This window comes from Bombus terrestris, chromosome 6, assembly GCF_910591885.1.
Source record: "Bombus terrestris chromosome 6, iyBomTerr1.2, whole genome shotgun sequence".
In the NCBI taxonomy this organism is placed as follows: domain Eukaryota; kingdom Metazoa; phylum Arthropoda; class Insecta; order Hymenoptera; family Apidae; genus Bombus; species Bombus terrestris.
In genome coordinates, this window is record NC_063274.1 from 7,499,977 (window position 1) to 7,522,929 (window position 22,953).

The following is a 22,953-nucleotide window of genomic DNA, read 5'->3' on the forward strand; positions in this document are numbered from 1 at the left end:
TTAATGATCCTTAATCGGATCGGCAAGTGGACTGGCTTCTTTTAACGGTGATGTTTTGAGATCCCGCTAAACATCGGGCCAAAAGAAAAAAAATAACATTCTGCAGTTTATGTCCGAGAACAAAGGCCCTTGAACTCGGTCCTTTCGTAAATAATGCAGAAAATCATTCGGTGGATTTCCGGGAATAAACCTCTTTAAATAGTGGAACTTAAAGAATCAAAATTATTATCGTACTCACACTTGGATATTGAACATTCTGTTTTGGTAAATTTTAATACTTTTTAAGTAAATTTTTACTGATGGTACAAATAGAACACCTTATAGATATATTGACATCGAGGTCAATAGATATTTCATAATCTACATTATATCAATTTACGATATTTTTATGTTTCAAATTGTTTTATCATCACTTCCATCTGAAGTTTCCGGTGGTAAATCTCGTCTTCTTTGACGAACGTTTTACGTTTCTCCAAGATCGTGAGGATCAGATGCCGTATCGATATTGGCTCACCACTATGTTCTTAAGAAACCCGTGCTCATGTTACAGATCATCGATAGCCAGTTATACATTGTTAACTAAATGACCGATTAAAAGACAGTGGCAAGTGATTCTTATAACTTTCAAACGATGGCCAATATCTCTATCAACGTTATGAACGTTATCATCATCAACAAAACCACCGACTGTGCACAATCATAAATTGCTCGATTTACATAAAATCTACGATCTGTGAGAACAAGATACGACATTTTATCAAGCTAATAAAGTAACAAGTAAGTCAAGTAATGAAAGTTTACGAGTGATTTAGTAGCTACTTTGATTCAAAAAAGAATGAAAATCACTGCATTTAGATAACAATTTTATTTAATAGGCTTTATCCAATACTGCTACATAAAAAGTGGATGATACATGGATAATTTACCTTGTCAATGCTCAATTTTGAATATTAATTTGTATATGAGATATATTTATGAGAGATGTATAAAAAGAGGAACGATAGTTACTGTAGCATAGAACAATATCTAGTATGGTGCCGTAGGAAGAGGAGGTCAACGTTCCAAGATTCCCGGGCGGTTTTAATCGATCCTTATCGGGGCTAGCGGATCACCGTGAACGCGACCATTAATCAGATCTTCGTTAAGATCGATATCGATTACAGAGGATCGCTGGTGGATCGGCGACTGGGTTCATGGAAAATAAAAGAAGACTCACCGGCGTGGCTTGGGTCGCAGTATCTCGTGACCGGAATCGGATATGCAGATACTCAGGCTCAATGGTCCCCCATAGTGTTCTGGAGGCGCACCGGTTTGGACGGTCTGCTGCTGGGGACTGGATATACCGCCAGAACCGGAAGTACCGGTCAAAAACAGCGGTTGCTGCCCGCAACCATCCATCGTGGCTCGTTCGACGTTCATTGTGCCTCCCGTTGCTGATTGCACTGGAAGACCTACAAATTTTGAAATAAAAATATTTTACGTTCTTGTTAAAAAACATTTTAGTACATTTCACTTTTCTTGAAAAATTCTTCTAGAAGAATTTAGGTTGATAGAAATATGGAAATTACTGGATATTCTATTATTGTACAAGGTACTAATATTATTTCATTTTCTTAAATCATAATGCAGATAAAAAATGCAACTTTATCGTTAATTGATTTAAATTTGATTATTTTTTTTTTTTCTTACGTGCCAACGGAATCATAAAATCGCAAAAATATTATAAATCTTTAATAAATTTTTTAAATTAATAGATTATTATACTATACTTTCGCTGAGTATACTTTTCAATGCAATTGCATGAGGTAATGAAACATAATAACATAATAGTAACTCTTCTCTTATCAAAAACGCGAGCAAAGCTAGCTTGTGAACGCGTATAGAAATTCGCCGCGAGAAATCTGCTCCCGATCGGGAAAATCTTCGGTAGAAAGTAATTATGCGAAACTTTCTTCTCGAGCTCGAAGGTCATTAACGAGCGTCTGGATGATTCTGAGAATAATTAGCAGCGCGATAGCATCGCTGACGGGAGGAAACAATTATTTCTCTGTTCATACGCGCGGTGTCTGTTGTCGCGCTGCGAACGTGCCGCTAATTACCGTTGGAAACACGCCGAATATGTTAATAGGAAGAGCGTATCGTTCATTTCGCGCGAGGTTCCAATGCCTTTCGGGAAAATTTGCTGCAACTTTCTCCATTGAAAATATGTCCGCTTATAGAGTGATCTGGAAAAGGATTAAATGAATTAGAGGATATTCAGGATGTTTCTCAAATGAGGGGAAAACTTTTAGGAATGTAGTTATTACAGCGGTGGAAGATTATGTAGTTTGCAGATCTTGTATTTTCAGATTATTTGGATATTTTGTATTAGTGATTACTCTATCTACAATAAATTATGTTATTTATGAATAAAAACCAGATTGCACGTAATAAAAAGGAATTAATGAAAAATTAATTTTTTTTCAAAAAATATACATATTCTTTTACCAGCATGTTATATTGCAAAACTGGCAATCCTTGTACGGGCTAATAACCGTTCTATAAACTCCATTTGAGGTCAATCGCTTGCTAACCGTTCACTACGCAATACGCAACTCATTAACGATAACAAAAAAAAGTGAAATAATGGATTCTTTTGGTGAATTGTAGCAACAATGGTGGACAGACCGGTCTGCCGCTTTTAACATACACAAATTAATAAACACGTTTTACATGTTCAAATACTGCGGTTCTAGCAAGTGTCTACGTTGTTTTTGTTAAAACCGGCCGCAATTAAGTTATGAACTCTGGAGCATACGGATGTAGTCTTTCTACTAATTTTTCAAGTAAAGATTGAAATTCTCTATATGATTATATGTATAATTATATAATTATAGTTATAAATAAATAATTATATTCTTTAATTTTTAAAGAATTAATATTTATAGAATATAAATAGAGAATTATTTTTTAGTATGAATTCCAGTGTTATAAGTTTCATGGGGATTGAAACAACTTTGAAATCGGAGATTTAATTAGTATTTAAAGAGGAAGAAGATTCTATGAGTTAGGATAGTATAAGTTACAGACAAGAGGGGAAAAGAGATTTATGATTTACGAATTAGAAAGTTGAATACCCTGAAAACTACTTCCCCTAGACTCTAGACTACAACTTCTGAATGTACCTTTATAAAGAATCGTTCATTTTATACACATGGGTACATAATATGTTTTAAGTTAACATGAGTTTTATACTGTTAAATATTCCTTAATATATCGCAATACATTTAAATAATTGGAATCTCATTTATACATTTTCCTTACAGGTCTATAAATATACAATACGTTCTTTCATTTATATCATTTACTTTGCAATTGGTTTGTGATACCAGATATCCAACGTCAATAAAAAAAGAAAGGACAGCGAATATCAGATATAATAAGAGAAAAGAAGAAATAAAGAACGTTCTAGAAAAATAGAGACAGATTAAACAAAAAACAAAGAATATCATACGCAAAACAGGTTAAACTACTTACATAACCTCAGTTACTGGTATCAGTACCACCAAAAACTTCATTGAGAAGAATCTCCGACCTTCAGCGTATGTTTTTCATATCAAATACCATGTTTTTCATATCAAATAACAGACATACCAATGCGGTCAAAATGATAAAGGATATTTCGCATAGAGGTTAGAATCTATACCTATATAAAATACATACATATGGAAAAGCGAATGTCCAAGTTTCGTACACGCGAGAGTAACATTCCTGTGGACAAGCGTTAATAGTTGCGAACGATCGCAGTCACGAATGAACGATCACGAAAAAAAAATGCTATAACACGTGCGCCTTTAATTTTCCTATTTCGTGGCGAACCGTTGCCTCCCTTAACCCCGATGTTAGCGCGATCTGTTCCGGGAGGCGGTCCAGTTGATAACTGGTTTTCAATAAGTCACTCGTAAACGTGCTCGGACCCCGATATCACATAGATGACAGACTTTCTGCGGTAATTATTGAGTTGGACGTTCACGTACACATGTATCTACGTTCTATTGAAAGATGATAGTTGTTATATCTAGCAACAGAATCTGAATAAGATGTGCTCACTTAGATGTTAAAGTTTATAATGTCCTAATAACGATTTACCGTAGTTTTAAATTATCTTAAGAATTTGCTTGATATTTGAAGTTTTACAGATCTTAACGGACTATGATTTATGATTATACAAGATATAATATAGAAGGTATAAAATGGATTCTGTAAATCTCCTATAATGATGCAAATTGGTTTTCTTGTACGATAGAAAAGAATTTACAAATAACTTTGTTATTGGTTACAACAGAAAAATCTTTTTATATCTAAAATGAATTACATTGTGCATGCATTAATGATCTAACCTAGATGATGAAAGAAAAAGCATTCTATTGAAAATGTATAAATAGAAACGACACGTTTTTGGAAGTTATACAAACTCAATGAAAAATGACCACTGAATTAGAAACAAAAAAATTTTTTTAAATTGATGTAACAATTTTCTAGAACACTTTCCTGAACTTTCAAAACATTTTTTAAAATTTAAGAACTTCCAAGTCTTTCCTGAAAAGTGAATTTTCTAGTGAAAATATCCCTTTAAGTCAAACACTTCCGCAGAAAAATAGTGAGGCATAAGAAGCTGATGGACGTACAAAGTACATGAACGGATCGATGCACAAGAGTAAACAGCGATGGGTGCGGTTCGATGGTGTCCCGTTGCATAAGTGGATGGCTATAGGTTGGCAGTGTAGTTGGATTAACCCCTTGAAGAACTGCAATTTTCCCCGCATGACCGATCTCATAACTCAATGAATAGAGCCATATGGGGCAACTCACGGATCGATATCTTGTTTAACCAACCGCACGAATTACATTTCGTTTCATCGTGTAGGCGTAAGGTGGACTGAAGAACGCAGTTTTCAGCTCGTTAAATCGGTCAATAGTATCGACAATAAATAATGCTTCACAGTTACGTGTTATTAATAGATTTATAATTGTATAGATGGAATTGTTAGAATTCCTGAAATACTTGTAATTCATAGTCTAAAAAGCTTAGAATATTCTGAGATTAGTACAAGAAATATATATTAGTCAGGTGAAACTCAGCTGTTTAAATCGAACAATAAATAGTTTCTGTTTAATTGTACATTAGGTGGAATATTCACTAACTTTTTCCTCATTATCTTCTAATTACATTAAAATATCTGTAAAAGCGAGGACTTTCATTACTATCTATTTACATTGCTTATATATGTCACCATTTTATTTCAATTAATTCTCTTATTTTGATAGAATAAAATTCTATCAACTATTGAAGTCGAGAAACTTTAAGCGGAATACCTAAGTAACAATTTAGTCCCTATTTAAAATCTTATACATACTTTTATAACTCCAGCATAGCTCAAACCATATCCCACTTTACTAGTTCTAATACTAATTCTAATAAAACTAAAGGGATTTAACAACTGTAAACAAACTCTCATAAATCCGCTACAATATTGTAATATTCCAATTGCTATACAATACTTCAAATTTCCCGCCAAGCTTAATATAACCTACGAGTAGCAAGAAAAAAGGAAACATAGAAGTTCTATACTATAAAAGTAATAAAAAAGGAAAGAAAAAGGGACAAAGAAGGAAAGAGATGTAAAAAGAAAAATAACGAAAAGAAGCATCAATTCATGTTGCAAATATGAAGCACAAATGGTACAGCGTAAACCTAAAACTTTTTGGAAGTTTCCGCAAACGAGACCCGACGAGAGCGTGGTCTCGTGTTGCTCGCTTTGACGGCCCCTTGTATGCAATTACTCTGGCTGGCTCCCAAAGTGCTTCCTTAAGCGTGCATATCAGGAACAGAGCGTCTCGCGTCCGCCCTCCCTCCACCATTCCCTTCATACCCCTTTTCCACGCGAAGTGAAAGCACGCGCGCAATGTTGGCTGCCCTTTCGCGGAATTTTCATCCACGTGATGTTCGCGGAATGCCGACATTCTTTAAGATCCTTCCACCGTTTTTACCAGAGGAAGTAACTGTGTTCCGATCCTCGTTCTTCCACCAGATCTAAAAACGTCCTATCGTCGTGACGCTGCTGGTTTTGTGTCACGCTACTTATCGTAAGTTCTTGTTGGTATAGTAATAATAAACGCGTTCTAATCTATTATTTTACACGCGAAAAAGAAGGAAAGCGCATTTTGATAGATTCAGTACAAATTTGCCAGTTATTATGAAATTGACCTGTCAATAATCAAATGATTGAACTTGAATTGAATTCCTTGTCATTTAATCTGAACAAACTAAATAAAGTAGTTGTATTCTGAAATATTCCAGCTCTGCTTAATAATACTTTTTAATACTATTGATATATTTGCAGAAAGCTGTTCAGTATGTAATTTTGTATGCGTAATGTTTTATTACAATAATTCTAAAATGTAGATCGCTTGGAACACAGAGCTGTATAGTTCTTCGTGACCCACTTACTCAAAAGCTTTGGTCTTGTACTATTTTTCTTACTCTTTTATGATACATAACCGATGTTTACCTTTCCTTTTTTATTTATACAATTCGTTATGACTCGGTTTCTCCTCATATTCGGGTTCTGCTATATTTTTAGCATGTTTCTCATTATCAGTCTTCCCATAGTTGAAATTTAACCTCATTTTATTATCATGCGCAAAGAAGTAAATTCTACGTATTTATGTGATTTGATTATGTTTGAAACAATCTGAAATAACACGTCATAAGAAGATAACGGTGTACCACATCCTTTTCATTCAACATAAATACCATCTGTCAATATTAACAGATTCTTTTGGCTTCCATAATCGTCAACTAATTGTTGAGAATTAAAGTTCCTCTTATCTGAACGACTCAGTTATCTAAATTATAATCTTAAGAGGAACATTTCTATATGCTGTATGAGCCAACTTTTTAATTGTCTTATCGAGTATGTCTATGAGACATACGTATACAATAGTTCAAAATTTCGTTCGCACATGGAGTGATTTGTGCTTGCGAGTGGTGACAGTGGAAATACTATGACAGTCATGGGGTGCTCGTGATTTACTTGGGGAGCAATCGAAAATTCGTGTTCCAGGGAGGCGCACGTGGGCGTAAACAAAAGTATGATTCTGCCTCGGGCACAGAATGTGCTGGACGCGGCGCTGGGTCCTGTACACCGGCTACGCCGTGCGGCATTGAGTGTATATGTATGTATGTATGTATATACGGCGTGGCATGGCGTACGGCCGTCCGCCCCGCGGCCACCGCATTCCAACGGCTGCCCAAACCAAAACCTATATCGTGTATACCCATCTCGCTCCTCTCTTCTCTTTTCACCCGTGTACTCGCTCTTTTTCCTTGCTGTCCTACTCTTTACCCACTCCACTCTGGTCACTCTGTCCACCCCCACCACCGTACCTCTTATTCGAACCCTTACTGCGATCCTCTTCGCAGGAGAAACGCGGCTTTACATTGTCTCCCTCTCTGGCTCCCTCTCCATTCCTTCCATCTCTCTCTATCTGTCTCCGTTCCTCCCTACAGTATCACAACGACACTTGCCATGATTTCGCAACGAATTTCTCGATCAATTCGGTCCATCGTGTGCCGTCTAGCGATAGAGAAATATCGATTGTCATAAGTAGACTGTTCATCTTTATCCATTTATGAAAAATTTTGAAATAAAAACATCTTCAGTACTTTATTTTTTATTTAAAATAACAAAGAGATTTTAAGTTGGTAAAATTGGTGTGACACCCTGTACATTAAAATATTCCCATATCGCGAAATTGAAAAAAAACACTTTTCGATGGCGAATTGATATACCGTTTATGAAAGTATTCGGATGTTTAGGGGTATTATTTATTACATATATACATTTATGAATATTTGTACATATTATATATGTTGGTATAATCATACCTGATAGCAGTTCTAACGAAATTTCAAAATGTTTTATGTAACACGTACAATATCTGTAAAAGGTTTCTATGGTAGGTGTATACTTTCATGAACCTGTGTTATCTCTATCTGTAGCGTCATTCTTTTTATTGTATATTTGGAAATCGAACGAACCACAGTTGGAGGACATCACGAAATTTCCCACAAGACATCGTGAAACCCGAATGACCTTTCATACAAACGAACCTTCTACCCATTTGTCATTATTGCTTTATACCTTCCACGATTGGATTCACTGTCTTATCGATTCCGAGACAGAGACACACACCGCTCCCCAGCATGCATTCCTTCGTCGCGTATCATCGAGGACAGCGGCGTACATTACCGGCTGCTTGTAACAGTTCTTTTCGTCATTTCCTTCGCGATGTTACAGTAGGATGCACGTAAACGCCCTCCCCCTGCGGAACCGTAGATCAACACGATTTATGAGATCGTTACGAGCTGGCGGATCCATGGATACGGCGCAGTGTAACGTAAACGATCGACGATTTAATAAGTCCTGGGTAAATGTATACCATGCAAACCAAACTTTATGATGCCAAGCACTATGTTTACGATTCTCCGTGAAGTTTCAAGCAAATAAGACTCGAAATTATGCGTAATATGTGGGCTTTGGTACATTAATTGTACTTGTCATATACGGTATGAGTTGTGTGAATTATATACCTTTATGGACAAACATGTCACAAATGTGTATATACAGTAGTGCTTTGTTTATTAACCAAAGATTAATTGTATCGAAGAAGGTTTATTTCCAGAAAATCTCTAGCATTTCTTTTCTATGTTCTATGTTTTCTATGAGCATGATATCTCAGACATGAAGCAAAATCTCAATAGGTTAAGACTGTGGTTACAGAGGATGCAATTTTTTATGAATACATCAAATCAATTAAATATATAGATTGTTATAAGTACAGTGGCTACAAAGTATATTTCCACATACATAGTAATTAATTAGGTTCGAATATATTAAATTTAAATTACATCACTCAATAGTACAATTTACAAAAATTGATACTGCGAAAATGAAATATACAACTTAATAAAGAATATTTAATTGGAAAATGAAAAATGGAAATGAAAATATATGTACATTTCAATCTTCAGATGTTTCATTCGTCAGAATAAAAGTTCGTCAGGACATCGTAACCAAAGCCTTCAACGCGACACGTAACGACGTAACGATATATGATTTTGACAGGACGATCGGTCTTCGACTATGCATTAGATGGGAAAGTTCGATGCTGGACCTGTATGAGCGTCTCCGTGTATACATATGTATATATAAGCATGTCATTGAACAGGCGAAAGTCTGAGGAGGATCATGACGATCTATCAGAAGGTTCTCGCGAGTGTGCAACCTACGTGACAACCGGTTAGCTGTAAATCCTTTCAGAGGTCCAAATTGTTCTTTCACGAGGATTTATGTGATATATACCTTACAATTCACAAAGAAATCGGAGCTGGTGGGTGCTTGAGTTTTGGGACAGAACTGAATCAGAGGATGACTCCCATAGGAACATCGCGTGCACTTGAGAAAAATTTCATTTTCGGGAAAACCGGTTTCCAGCAGCTATTAGACGTTAGAGTGCGCGAACTTTCTGAACTGACTCATTTATGAGATTTTTTCACCATCAAATAATATTTTATGATGATTGTTGAATATTTGTAATTAATTATGGAATTAATTATGGAAATATAAAAATTGATAAAATGTTATATCGTTTTGTCATGATATCATATAGTTCATGTTACCGAATAAATCTTGCACTGAGATATAATTTATAAAATTTTAGGTTTTAAATAGTACATTTAAAGAATTTTTACTATTATTGTTTGATAGTAGTAATGTCTAAAGATATGTATTGTAATAGGAAATGTTTTAAAAAGCTTACCAAACTTTTCTCAACGTATTGGTAGGGATGAACATATGTACGTATTCGACATGACGGACACTCGAGAAACACTCGATAAAATTATCAACAAAAAACTTCACTTTCGTTCAATGTTCACGTTGCGTGAGCATTTTTTTCTTTTCACTATTCTATCAGGGATATGATACATGTATATATCCTGAACACGTCGCGAGGGTGTACATAACGTTTTTCACGGTTTTCGCGAAACTGTAAACACATACGAACTTTTTAAATTGTACCACGCAGATGATAATGTTGGTATAAATGCATAATGTGTCGAAACGAATCCGGGGGCCACGGAGATGAGACAAATTCACCTTGTTTCCTTCAAATCTTCGCGAGTAATATCTTCCATCTCATTAACGAGACAACATATCTGCACACGCATCCGACCGAGTCGCCGCTTTTCGGCAGCTGTCAATTACTAGCAACACAGGCGCCGCGTTTGTGCAGCATCCCAGCAGAACCACTTTCGGTCCAGGCTATGAACAAAAAAATCTCGTACTCTCGTGCAAGAAACCAACGTAGAAGACGATATCTCTGCCATCTATCAATCGTTGTGAGAAATAGCGTCATAACTCCCGTTATTAACAGAGCCAAAACTATGCTCTAAGAAATGTATATTTTAAATTTTGTATACATTTATGATTGTTTCAAGATTGAATTGAATATTGAATAAAAGTATTCATATGAAATATGGAGAAACTTAAAATTTAATCAATTTCTTCTCTAACATACTTCTTAATCTTGTTCTTATCTGTTAAAATATATTATTTAAATAAAAAGAGCAACTTAATTATGATTGCTCTTGTAAAGAAATTAGGTTTAATATCAATTTAGAATGAGTTATGGTTACGGTTGTTATAACTAACATTTAAGGACTGTTGATTACTTTATCTCGAATAATTTGTTCTAGGTGAGCATATATCGCAACTATTCATATGTTAGATGTAACTAAGGAATCAAATATAACACACATACGTATGTCATTCTTTCAAAGGAAGGATTATGACAATATACATTATCAGTTTATTGAAACAAGTTTTTAATCACGAGAAGTTAACAGAAAACAATATTTCTAGATAACGTAAAGCACGAGGAATGTTCATTGTAAATATCGACAAATATGAGACCGTTTGTATTGGGATCTAATATTTTCAACAGCAAAAGATGTGTAAAAATATCGTTAAAAATATATCAGAAAATCCAATTGTAAACTTGAAGATTTTGAAAAAAAAATTTCAATTTTCGAAAAGGTTTATTTCAGAAATTCTATATGTTAATTTATTTAACAAAAAAACAAAGTATATATTACTTAATAATCAAGTTACATAAAAATATAGTATGTCTTATAAATTGACCGTGAGTCAGGACCAAATTTGGTCAGTTAACAAGGGCTTTCTTACACAATATGCGCTAATTAATAATATTAGTGAATTAACAAGTATAATTTATAGATTTCTATAATTTTAGAATTTTATGTTAAACAAGATTGATTTCTATAGTTTATAAAATTCACTTATAAATCTTTATTTAATTACCAAACTTGTTACTATTAAAGAGAGAATTTATTAACGCCGGTAACTTATAATTTGTAACTTGCAAAATTTCGTTAATAATGTTAATTCAATCATATGTGTGCAAAAGAACCCAGAGAACATAGCGAAATAAAAGAAATGGTGGGGATAGCGATAGTCAATTGGCAAAGCATGATCAGTTCACAAAGCAGTACTGTAGGCTGAATATAGCAATTTATGCATTATTTGATCTATCGAAGATACACAGAGAACAGAAACAACTTCAAGCAAGTTCGGTAACGACACAAGTCAGCAAGTGATCTGAAGCGGACTGCATCCGTGGACAGTCAAAGGGGTGTGCGCCCCGGTTACTTGGATACAATTGTGATTATTATATTTGACAATAAATCTTAATTTATACTATATGAATTGGAAATAATACGTAATCGAGATATGGGTGAGTTGTGTGATAATTTATGAAGATACATGTTTCTGAAATCGGGACCGAATCTTATCGTGTGAATACAAATTTGATCGGTGTATAATTCATTAAGATTTTCTCCATTAATATTTCGATGTAATTTTGACACTTTTGTCTTTCCAGGTGGATTACTCAGTTATTTTCGTAATTTACTCGGCAGCCGGGAGATGCGGATTTTAATTCTAGGCTTAGATGGAGCCGGAAAAACTACGATCTTGTACAGGTGTGCTTCACATTGACAAGCTCTGCTATGTTTTACTTGACAGTTTATGTTTTAACATATACACATTCTCCATGTGCTATCACGTTGCAATTATTTCTTCACACACTACTTATTTCTACATACGAATAGTTTATCTATTTTGTGTTTGAACATTTGTATCCAATAATGCTTATAATCAAACATTAAGTGTATGTTTATGTGACAAATTTAAAACTTGCATGTGATACACTATGTATGTAATATATTGTTTTCATTCTTATATCTATCAGATTGCAGGTTGGTGAAGTGGTTACAACAATACCTACTATAGGATTTAACGTAGAACAGGTTACATATAAAAATTTAAAATTTCAAGTATGGGATCTGGGAGGTCAAACTAGTATACGGTATGTTATATAATACATGTGAATTCAAATATAGTTTTAGTTTCACTTGGTTTAATATTTTGAAATGATGTAATATTTATGAGAACTGCATGACATTAATTAGTGAGAATTACATTACACAACACATTTATTAAATATAATTATATTTCAAATTTACAGACCATATTGGAGGTGTTATTACTCAAACACTGATGCAATAATTTATGTTGTGGATTCTGCAGACAAGGATAGGATAGGCATATCAAAAGATGAATTAATTTATATGTTGAGGGTAACTATTTTTTGTATTAGAAACATGGAAAATCAATCCATCATCATTCATTCAATATAAAATACATCATACAATAAACTGATTTAATATAAAGTGTTCTTAACATACTGAATAATAACATAATAACATTTTACAATTTTGTATTTCTAAATTCGTAAGGTCTATTTGAGTCAATATCATGTTAAACCCATAAAAAACATAAATATATATATTTTTGTGTATGTTTAGGAAGAAGAATTGCAAAGTGCTATTTTAGTGGTCCTGGCAAATAAACAAGATATGGCAGGATGTTTAAGTGTTGCAGAGGTACATCAAGCACTTGGATTAGATGCTCTTAAAAACAGAACATTCCAAATCTTTAAAACCTCTGCAACAAAAGGTGAAGGACTTGACCAAGCAATGGACTGGTTGTCAAATGCACTGCAAAGTAGAAAATGATTAATATTATTAAAAAATTTTTCTACCCAAGCCTTATTAAGGAGACTAGTCATATGACTGTCAAATTAAACGACCCACGCAGAGATGGGCACTTCATTCTGTCTATTTATTACAACTATATTTTAAATAGCCTTACGAATTCTATCGGAAGGCGATTCTATAATTTGTCACGATGTTCGTAATGTGAAGCAAGGAATAAAAGTACCAAAAATTTTATCTTTCTACACAACTTGAAATAAAGTAAACATAGAGATTTGTTTAATCTAAATATTTTTTTCCGCACCATTGTCGGATGATTCTATCATTGCTGTACTACGCAGCTTTTATTACCTAATGATATCATAAGAATCTTTGGATAAATAATTTTTGTTACTATACAAGGCAATACAAAGTTTAGCGGCTTTTAATAAACATTTTGCAAAATTATAAATTTATTATTATATTGGCAATGGTAAGTGTAATGTATATTGATAGATATAAATATATCTATTACTTATATTAGTCAAAAAAATCATTTATAAATATTGCAGTAAAACTGGTAATTGTTTGAAATGTCGACATTCTGACATACTGTGTGAATAGTTATGTAAATATGTGTAACTGATTTAATTTCATTCATATACCGTTAAGATACATATGTAAAACGTTCTCTTTTATAAAAAAACACAATACAAAAGTTATATGAAGATTTGGCATAAATTAAAACACAATGGTGTTTACAAATTTAATACAGAGAATTTGAATGATATAATACTACCGTAAAAAAAACAAGATTAGTCTTTCAAAACAGTATACATTTGAAATTAATATTTGAGAAAAATAAAATACATTTTGTTAGTTTTAATTTAATAGCGAATTATTTAATTTTAATACCAAATAATATTAAATAATTAAGTACATTATTCGAATAAACTACTTGAGCAGTGTACTAAAATTTGATAATTAATTTATGTATTTAAAAATCTTTATAAATACTATTTCATAATAAATATTCCATAAATATTAACTGCATTTATATTTTATAAAATATAATTTTTTAAGTATAAGTAAAATGTGTTTTATATATATATACAGAAAAAAAATTTTCGATTTACATATATATATATACAATTATAACAAATAGTATCGCTATATTAATTATTATAAAAGTTTATAAATTTTTGATACATAATTTGTACAAAAACTTGCAAAAAGAATTAAATATTTCATGTTAATTATATAATATTTGTGAATAACTGTATCTTAATTTTGCATTGAAACTATTTATGAAATAGCGATTTTTTTTGCATGTGCAAGAAACAATTATAAACATACCTGTCACGTTTTTTAATCTATTTAACTTTACCATGTTGGAATTCCAAACCTTTCAATTCGTATCATTTGTGTATCTAATTCCATTTGAACTTTCTTTCTCATGTAGAATATTGGACAATCACGGCTAAAAGAATATAATATTAGATTTACTATCACACATACACAATGGAAATGTACACTAGTTGATTACAGAACGAACTTTGTGCATAGGACTTCCTGATGAAGACTTCCCTGACATCTTTGACATTCCGTCCATAATCTACAGAATTTTTCTTCTAATTTTCTACCAAGATACAATTCGGTTTGATATAATTCTGCTTCTTTTGGTTCACAATATTTACATAATGCCATCTTTTCTCTTTCCGGTGTTAAAACTGCTTTGCAACCCAAGCATATTTCTTTTTTACGTGTAAATGCAAATAGAGCACCGACTTTCGACGTAACAACGGATTTTGTACGCGTATGATCTCCTTTCAACAAAAGTGATTCAGCCTTTTCGCCCAGAATTGGTTCAAAAATACGTACTAATGGTTTGGCTAATTGATTTTCCAAGTAATAATTTGTATCTATAGGAACATTATTTTCTAAGACATAGATGGGATCTTCAGCCTTTTGATAAGCCGGTGTGCCTTTAGCTGCTCGTATAAAAACATATGGAACTCTGTCACCAAGCTTTGGCGCATTTCCGGCATCTCGTTTTTTCATTTTGGCTGCTAATTCAACATGCGCTTGCTTAGCCGCATAATCAGTCTTAGTTAATTCTTTTGTAACTACTAATTGAGAGATATCTATACGATTACATAAAAGATCGCTTATAATCTGTTTCGCATAATTCAGCGCATCATTGGGATTTCTATAAAAAAGGAAAAAAATAGCAAATTAGATTTGTTTTAATTGTAATAATTTAAATATAGTATTTAATTACCTATCAATCAGTAATTTTTGTAAACAAGTATTCATCATGTTTGCTACTAATGGACAATTATCTCTTCGTACAGTTTCTAAACCTTTACAATCCATTTTATCGTATTTGTCTGGACGAGTAAAATACAGACCAGCGTATCGTTTCTTGTTAATTAACAGGTATGGAAAGTATACTTTTTCAAATTCCAGTTTTATCGGTTTCAAAAACTTTGAGGACACATATTCCGCTGCTTCACGGCCAAGTTCCATTGCCTCTTCGACTGTTTTCACACCAAACTTTATCATAACCGAGTCAGTATCTCCGTATACGACTACTGCGTCATTTTTATATCCTTTCGAAACGCAGTATTGTCCTTCTACTTCTTGCTTCGTTCGTTCTATCATAGTACGTCCATATGCGGTAACACTCTGAAAATTAACCATGTTTCTATGTAAGTAAGTAAAACTCAGATTACTAAGAAATCGAAATGTTAAAATCTTACAGCAGAAATGTCTAAACAGGGTAATTTCCCCATTTGCGCACCAGTGAAACCATACACAGAATTAGCAGATACTTTCAAAGCATATTGTCTACCATCCAAAACCTTTTGTTTCAATGGATCGGTTTCTTTCTTCAGTTCAGCTTTTGCTGCTTTTCTAGCTGTCAAAAGATTTTCTAGGATTTCTGGAAGAATTCCTTTTCTAAGAGTAGCTTTAACAAATTGTGAGTCACTTGGAGTTACAGTAATGTCATCTGAATCAATTTTAAGTTTAATTTGCGTATTGCGTTTTAACAATGTAGTGTAACATAGATTATGGGCCATGATAATACTGGGATACAGAGAACTGAAATCCAAAGTTGCAATAGGATCGCTATAATATCCGCGTTTTGGTTCTATAACTGTTGCGCCTTCGAACTGTTCGTCGCTAGCTTGACCCCGATGGACCGGGATTAAGTAGCCTTTTTCTCGAGTCTGAAATTACATATTTGTGGCATAACTTCCTAAAGAGATAAAAAAGAAGAATTACCTTTCGTAATAATTGCGACACAACTTTTATTTGTTGCCCCCGAGTTAGTAAACTACATATGGAAACTCCAGTGACTCTTGCCATTTCCATGTAGATGAAGATACACATTAATTTATCCAACAATCTAAGCGGTAAATATGCATCTTTCAAACAGTAAACGGCAAGTCTTCGACGTGTTTGCGCATTACCATTTTGCAAATCCGTGATAATACTATGATGGACATCTTCTTTTTGCTCTTGTAGAAAATGATATGAAACGGCATTAAGAGTATACGATCTTAATTTATAATCTCTAACCAATACCTAGACGTGAATGTAAACTTAATGTACAATTAAATGTAGTAATTTATAATAATTTTTAGTATAATTAGTTTTACCAGTAATAGATCAAATGGAACTCTTCCTTCAAAATTAATGGATTTATTTTCACGTCGACCCATCTGTTTACTTAGAAATACTTGAGTTTTAATTACTGACTTTATATTTTTTATTCGACCAAGAAAGTAAAAGTCTTTCACGTTGAGATGTTTCGCACGATTAATCAGATAAGTAAAGTCAAAATTATTTATGTTATATCCTGTAAAAATATCGGGATCTAACTGTCTCACGAAATCCGCCCATTTCTATGAAAAATAAAATGTCACCGACTGAAAATATACTATTTTATTTTTACTAATTGTTTTACAATCTAAATTCAAAAATTAAATTTTGGATATATTCATACCTCTAACATTTTTTGTTCTTTCTCAAAACTTAAAACTTGGCAACCAACAATCGGTGCACATGTATCGAGGGTAAAAATATTTCGCAAAAAAGGTTCTGCTTCTCCTTGTCTTATCGCCATATTTGCAATTTGTATAACGGGATCATGATTTGGCTCAGGAAAAATACCTATACATAAAAATAATAAAATACCAGTACATATAAAAGAATATTTGATCAAGAGCTAAATTTTACCTTTGCGACCTGCGCATTCAATATCAAAACTAAGAATTCTAAATGGTGCAATTTTCGACCATTCTCCTTGAGGAGCATGAGCAATGAAAGCATCCCATGCAATATCTACTTCCAACTGGCACCTTGAAGTAAAGGGTAAATTATGTCCATTATGCTGTCGAAGTTTCCAAGTTTTTGGTGGTAATTCAATCCATGAACATCCAACTACTGATGTGTCAACCATAAATCTTAAATAAATAATTATCTAGTTAGAGAGGAACGAGAAACAGATATTTAAAAAATAGTAAACATGATGCAATTATATACCTAATATCAAAATCAATGTTACTTTCGAAAGCACTATAGCAGTGATTAAATTCAGATAAAATGGTCTCTTCTTCTACCACTTTCTTACAACGTGCTACTAGTCTTGGAAGTGCCACTGTAATTTTTAAAAACAAGGATTTTTCGTTTCCTGTGTAGCCATACATGTTTTGTTTATACAATCGCTCAACAGCTAATACAGCCTCTTGAATATTCTCTGGATTTGATCTCATATCTTTTAACATAGCCTTGTTTAGAGCTTCCTAAATAATATATTGAGATCATACTACAAATTGTGATTACTACTTTAAAAAATCTTTTTTTTTAAAGTACTACTAATTTTTAGAATTATATACCTTAAATAATTTACAATGATGTTCATTAAAATTTTGTGGTGCTGTGACATATAAATAAGGATTAAATCCATGTACATGACAACAAACTGAGTTTCCTAATTCTGTAACACCAAACATCCTCATTATTGGTACAGGAGGTATGTTACTGCCAGGCATTCCAGGCAATGGTGTACCTTAAAAAAAATACAATTTAACTAATTTGGAGTAGTTGGATAGAATTTTTTTATTTGTAGTATTAATTACCGCTATAATGGTCTATTTCTATTTGCTGAAAGATTAATGCATCTTTTTGTGGATTTAACTCTGGAGGTGGAGGTCTATTCCATTTCAAATATGTATTTTCTTGTGCAGGACCCTGATAAGAATACAAATTCATTAAACAATGAATTTATGCTATATAATAAGTTTACATAACAAAATATGTAATACATAAAAGTAATCAAATACATGTACAAGGAAAAGCATTTAGCAAGCACAAATTAAAATAAGCCTGCAAATAAAGCACAACTTTTTTAACATTGAGTGAATTATAATAAATCAAATTTAATATTATTTATGAACATAATATAAATTAAATGGTGGTAATAATAAAAAAAATGTGTTATTATATGAATGAAAAGGTACATATCATAACAAAATTAGCAAATAACAGAGTTTATAGCATTTCAGCAGTTCGATGCATCAGATATTCACAGTATGCTTAGCAAATACTTCTTTTATACGAATTAACTTACTCCCTTTCCTGCTTTATTTAGTTGTACATCAGGTGGCTAGGATAATGGAAATACTATTTAATGATATATCGAAATTACTCTTAATATAATACTATATAATGCTATTCTTAATATATATGCAATACTGTAATAATCAATGTTGAAGGAATTTCATTTTGCAAAAATCTCATATTATAGTGTATTAGCAGTACAAGGAGGTAGTATATTATTTAATCCTTATATACCTCTTCAATAACCTGAGACATATCTCCAAATTCATCTTCCATTTCATCCATAGTAGCCAGTTCGGCTTCAAACGAACCAGGATAATCATCTTCATCATCATCTCTATTAGTGAATATGAAAATTAATAAAATATGGACAAGAAATATGGTAATAAAATAATAATGATTAAAAAATATAAAACAATGAAGACACAATAAAAAATTTATTTATATCACGTTTTTATTTTATTCGTGGCATAGGTAACAATAAATTAATTACACAATATTTAGACCAAATTTGTTTTAATACAGTCTGTTTTTGTTATTCAAGAGAAACAATGTGAGATTTGGGCAACGTAAGAATAACGTTACAATGAATTTGTAAGGTTAAAATAAATATTATGAGTATTTACCGATATTTTGCTCTTTTTACAGCGGAAGGTGTCGGAAATTGCTTTTTATTCATTTTACTTTGTTATATTTTAACTAAATGACGCACACATTAAACACAAAAATGTTTCAGATGCAACTTTTATTGGCAACTGTTTGTATAAAACTGGCGCGAGAAGGTTTCAATACCTAGTTACTTCAGTGACGTTACAATCAGGACACTATGTGCAATATTAGAAAATAAATAGCTAGCGTTAAAAAAACTTCGAATCACATAGTTAACATAGAACTGTTATCATTTTTTAGTCATTTTATTCATTTATTATCTCAGCTACATTCTAGTCATTGGAATAAATTTTTATGAACTGGAATAAATTTTTTACTGGTACGGCAGACCACGGGGATTATGGGAATGAGGAGGAAACGGAAACGGAGAATGATGAGGATATCACTGATAGCACCGAAACTGTATCCACCGATAAAAAATCGCACTTTCTAGGAATGCACTTTCATAAACTTTCACATAATGACTTACCGCAACAATGTATTAAGCTGGCTTTCTTAATAATCAATATTACAACTCTTGTGAGTTTTACAATATAATTAGTAACAAATTATTAACGGTTTATAAATAGAACTTTGTTGCCAAAAAAATAATTAAAGATTGCAGGCATTGTTGGCATTGTAACCTCTATATGGATTTTCACTGACAATAGAATAATGACAAGGCTGATAGATCAACGCTTTCATGTTACATCGCTATTATTTATTAGCTTTATTGAATCACTAGTATCGTCATTGGGGATTGTTGGTGTACTTCGAAGAAGAAGAAAATTTTTAAATATTGTACATTGCATTGTCTTTAAATACTAGAAATTACATAACCGGCGATAAAGAACCTTAAAAGATTATTTTATTACAGTATGCTTTGTGTTACTTGACATTTCTCTGTATCATATTTATCAGCGCTATAATGAGTTTCTGGATTTTCGAAGAAATCACGAAGAGGATTCAGTTTGACATGAATACCGCCATCGAAGGATATCATTCTTCATCTTGGAGCAGAGAAGCTTGGGATAATACCCACAGATATGTAAGAGAGTATCTCATACTTACCACAAGATGTCTCTGAAAGATCTTGTACAGATTTTTATCTTTCAAAAATCAACCGTTAAGAAAACCTGTTTTTTTAGTTGAAATGTTGTGGAGTAAAGTCTGTAATGGATTGGGCTAAGTATCACGTTGAAATTCCGACAAGCTGTTGTTCCAGATCCATCGGAGAAGTACATTTTCTTGTTTTTTTTGGAAAATTATACTAATATTAGTCCTTATTGTAAAATACATATACCGTTTTGTAATAGGCAGTTGTATTCTAATGTGATGTTAATTATTTCATAAAAATCATCTTGTATATATCAACAAACGTGATATCATTATCTTTCATCCTCTTATTCACGTCGAATTTATAAAAACAATTTTTTACAGTGTTTACAAATGACAGAAGCGGTGGCATATAAATCAGGATGTCTAAAAAACGCGATACTATTACTGAAGTCTCATATACACACCATTAGTATATCCGTGCTGTTGATTTTTCTAACCATAGTGAGTAGAATAATTCCTTGTGTGAATATACGGGATTTATCAAAATATGTAGACATGATTTCAGGTGTAAATACGTTACATAAGAATGACAAAAAAGCTTTATGACACTATACGATAAATATACTTCCCACATATTTTAAAACAGCTTGTACTCAAAGCAGATCAGAGTCACTCAATTGTTTTCCTGTTTCAGTTAATGAGTTTCGTTCTTGTGCTCTGTATACTTGCTAGAATGAAGAGACAAGATTGAAGTTGAGTAATCGAAATGAAAAATATCAGGACAAAACGCGAGAAACGGTGAAATTTTAGTCGGAATGAGGCGAAGGTGAACGAGGATCAATGACTATAGATGAGATAATGACAAACTCGCTGTGAAACGTTTTCTCGCTTTTATTATCATATATAGATCATATATTTTCTGAAAACACTTAATATATTGTACTTATGATAGTAATATTGTAATTGTTACTGGACATGCTGGTTTGGGTTTTTCGCGACACACGTGTATGACAGCGGAATTTCCTTCGAAAAAAATTTCTCTTCACGTTTCTCTAACAAATGGAACCATCGATCGATGGATGGCAGTTTCGTCGAGGGTGTTTCTTTTTTTTTCACCGCGTGACGCGGCTGGATAATAAGATTATAAAAATTCTGTCTGACCATCGTTCGCTTTCATCCTCGAAAATGGGCCTTTGTTGCGTAGCGAATTTACCGGGTTTTACGAAATTCGTCGTAATAGTTAATAATAATAATAGTGGGCAAAATTCCGACGCGGATAATCTCGTCGTTATATTATGCGACGCGAAATATTGACATCGTAATATGTATGTAATTCGTCGAACGCGATACACAGGATCTTTCTGTCTTTATCTCTCCCATCGTCGATAAGTCACGCAAGCAGCCCCTGTGCGTTGCATCTTACATTTTTGTCCCACGAACGTCTCGGCATCTATCTTCGTTATCATGTACAGTAATCCCCGGATAAGTGCCCACTTTTTTTCTTAATTAGGATAAATCACAAAAATTCCTTAGTTCCTCCGTATATTTCTCCGTAGATCATGAATAACCCATGATAACCACCGAGCTTAAAAATTTCTTTAACTTTAAATATTTCTTCGAATCGTTAGAAATAAGCAATATAGAGATTGAGAAGATAAAAGTATCAGGAATTTATATATATATATATATATATATATATATATATTCTTTTTAATAAAATCCAATGTGATTTTTAGATTCTTAATCTCTATTTGAAATTTCTTCTGAACTTTTTAATTTTCCTATACATATAGATCGACTCTGGTATAGACTCCATTTCTCATGGACCCTATTCATGGACGTTTAACCGGGCGTTACTGTATACATATGCATATAATATCTAGTACCTCTGTGTGAATCCGTATACGTGTGTGTGTATGCGTGAGACACGCGCCAGTCTGATGTATAGGTCTGTGTTTATGTGAATACGTGTACAGTGAATCATTGATCATAGAGGACAGGGCTGTGGGCGCAGTTTCCAGGCAAGTTCCATTCAATTACAGATATATTATATCATAGCAAACATCGTGACTATTTACAATAAATACAGTCGATTAGATTATATAAATAAAATATATCGTATCGTTAGTTTAGGTTTACAGCAACACGTGACAGTAAACAATTAGATCAGCGGCGAAGTAGCATAATCTACTTAGGGTAGTGGTCGTAGTAGCTGTAGCATGACTGACTGCGCATTCATTCATCTCTTTTATACGTTTATTTCACGCGCGCACTCTCTCTAGTTTCTCTTTCATTTTTTCTTGCTCGTTCACTCTGAATAGATCACCCTCATGTTCTAACTTGTGCTCAAACTTCTGTGTTGTTCTTGATCTCGACTTCATTTTTGGTATCATTGAAGGACGAAGTTCGCTTTGCGAGAATCGAGTACACCACGTGTGGTCCGACGGATTCAGCTAGCT

The 22,953-nt window shown here is 32.9% G+C and overlaps 4 protein-coding genes across 9 annotated transcripts in view; 2 read left to right on the plus strand and 2 right to left on the minus strand.

The window, feature by feature from the left end:
- Nucleotides 1-10,355, minus strand: part of LOC100644604 (ankyrin repeat and BTB/POZ domain-containing protein BTBD11) — a 32,972-nt gene extending 22,617 nt beyond the window's left edge. Inside the window, exons 1-2 of one of the 3 annotated variants that reach the window (XM_048406765.1) lie at nucleotides 10,203-10,355; nucleotides 1,217-1,451 (exon numbers count right to left, since the gene is read on the minus strand). In XM_048406765.1, coding sequence (XP_048262722.1) covers nucleotides 1,217-1,419 — 203 coding nt within the window. In that variant the 5' untranslated portion in view covers nucleotides 1,420-1,451; nucleotides 10,203-10,355. Of the gene's footprint in view, nucleotides 1-1,216; nucleotides 1,452-2,099; nucleotides 2,226-9,864 lie in introns of those variants that run through there. The other 2 variants (XM_012309413.3, XM_020863337.2) reach the window with 2 other exon arrangements.
- Nucleotides 10,356-11,676: 1,321 nt separating this feature from the next.
- LOC100645488 (ADP-ribosylation factor-like protein 1) lies at nucleotides 11,677-13,463 on the plus strand. The gene is made up of 5 exons (XM_003395961.4): nucleotides 11,677-11,859; nucleotides 12,007-12,106; nucleotides 12,376-12,492; nucleotides 12,652-12,763; nucleotides 12,992-13,463. Exons 1-5 carry the CDS (start codon nucleotides 11,856-11,858, stop codon nucleotides 13,199-13,201), a joined length of 543 nt encoding a protein of 180 aa, XP_003396009.1. The 5' UTR covers nucleotides 11,677-11,855; the 3' UTR covers nucleotides 13,202-13,463.
- LOC100645285 (DNA polymerase delta catalytic subunit) lies at nucleotides 12,833-19,696 on the minus strand. 3 transcript variants are annotated; one of them, XM_012309416.3, is made up of 15 exons: nucleotides 19,414-19,696; nucleotides 19,022-19,124; nucleotides 18,798-18,833; nucleotides 18,307-18,418; nucleotides 18,064-18,236; nucleotides 17,711-17,970; nucleotides 17,405-17,631; nucleotides 17,172-17,338; nucleotides 16,825-17,070; nucleotides 16,448-16,750; nucleotides 15,922-16,392; nucleotides 15,441-15,847; nucleotides 14,715-15,368; nucleotides 14,516-14,639; nucleotides 12,833-13,183 (listed from the first exon to the last, which is right to left on the minus strand). In XM_012309416.3, the coding sequence occupies exons 1-14, from the start codon at nucleotides 19,464-19,466 to the stop codon at nucleotides 14,543-14,545; spliced, it is 3,309 nt and encodes a 1,102-aa protein (XP_012164806.1). In that variant the 5' UTR covers nucleotides 19,467-19,696; the 3' UTR covers nucleotides 12,833-13,183; nucleotides 14,516-14,542. The 3 variants fall into 3 exon arrangements, with proteins under 3 accessions (XP_012164806.1, XP_003396007.1, XP_048262729.1); XM_003395959.4 differs by lacking the exon at nucleotides 18,798-18,833; XM_048406772.1 differs by lacking the exons at nucleotides 18,307-18,418; nucleotides 18,798-18,833; nucleotides 19,022-19,124; nucleotides 19,414-19,696 and having other exon boundaries at nucleotides 17,711-17,993; nucleotides 18,064-18,201.
- Nucleotides 19,633-21,513, plus strand: LOC100645594 (leukocyte surface antigen CD53). Of its 2 annotated transcripts, XM_012309418.3 has the most exons (6): nucleotides 19,634-19,975; nucleotides 20,054-20,236; nucleotides 20,313-20,483; nucleotides 20,584-20,673; nucleotides 20,876-20,995; nucleotides 21,189-21,513. In XM_012309418.3, exons 1-6 carry the CDS (start codon nucleotides 19,751-19,753, stop codon nucleotides 21,243-21,245), a joined length of 846 nt encoding a protein of 281 aa, XP_012164808.1. In that variant the 5' UTR covers nucleotides 19,634-19,750; the 3' UTR covers nucleotides 21,246-21,513. The 2 variants fall into 2 exon arrangements, with proteins under 2 accessions (XP_003396010.2, XP_012164808.1); XM_003395962.4 differs by having other exon boundaries at nucleotides 19,633-19,975; nucleotides 20,876-21,513.
- Nucleotides 21,514-22,953: the final 1,440 nt, after the last annotated feature.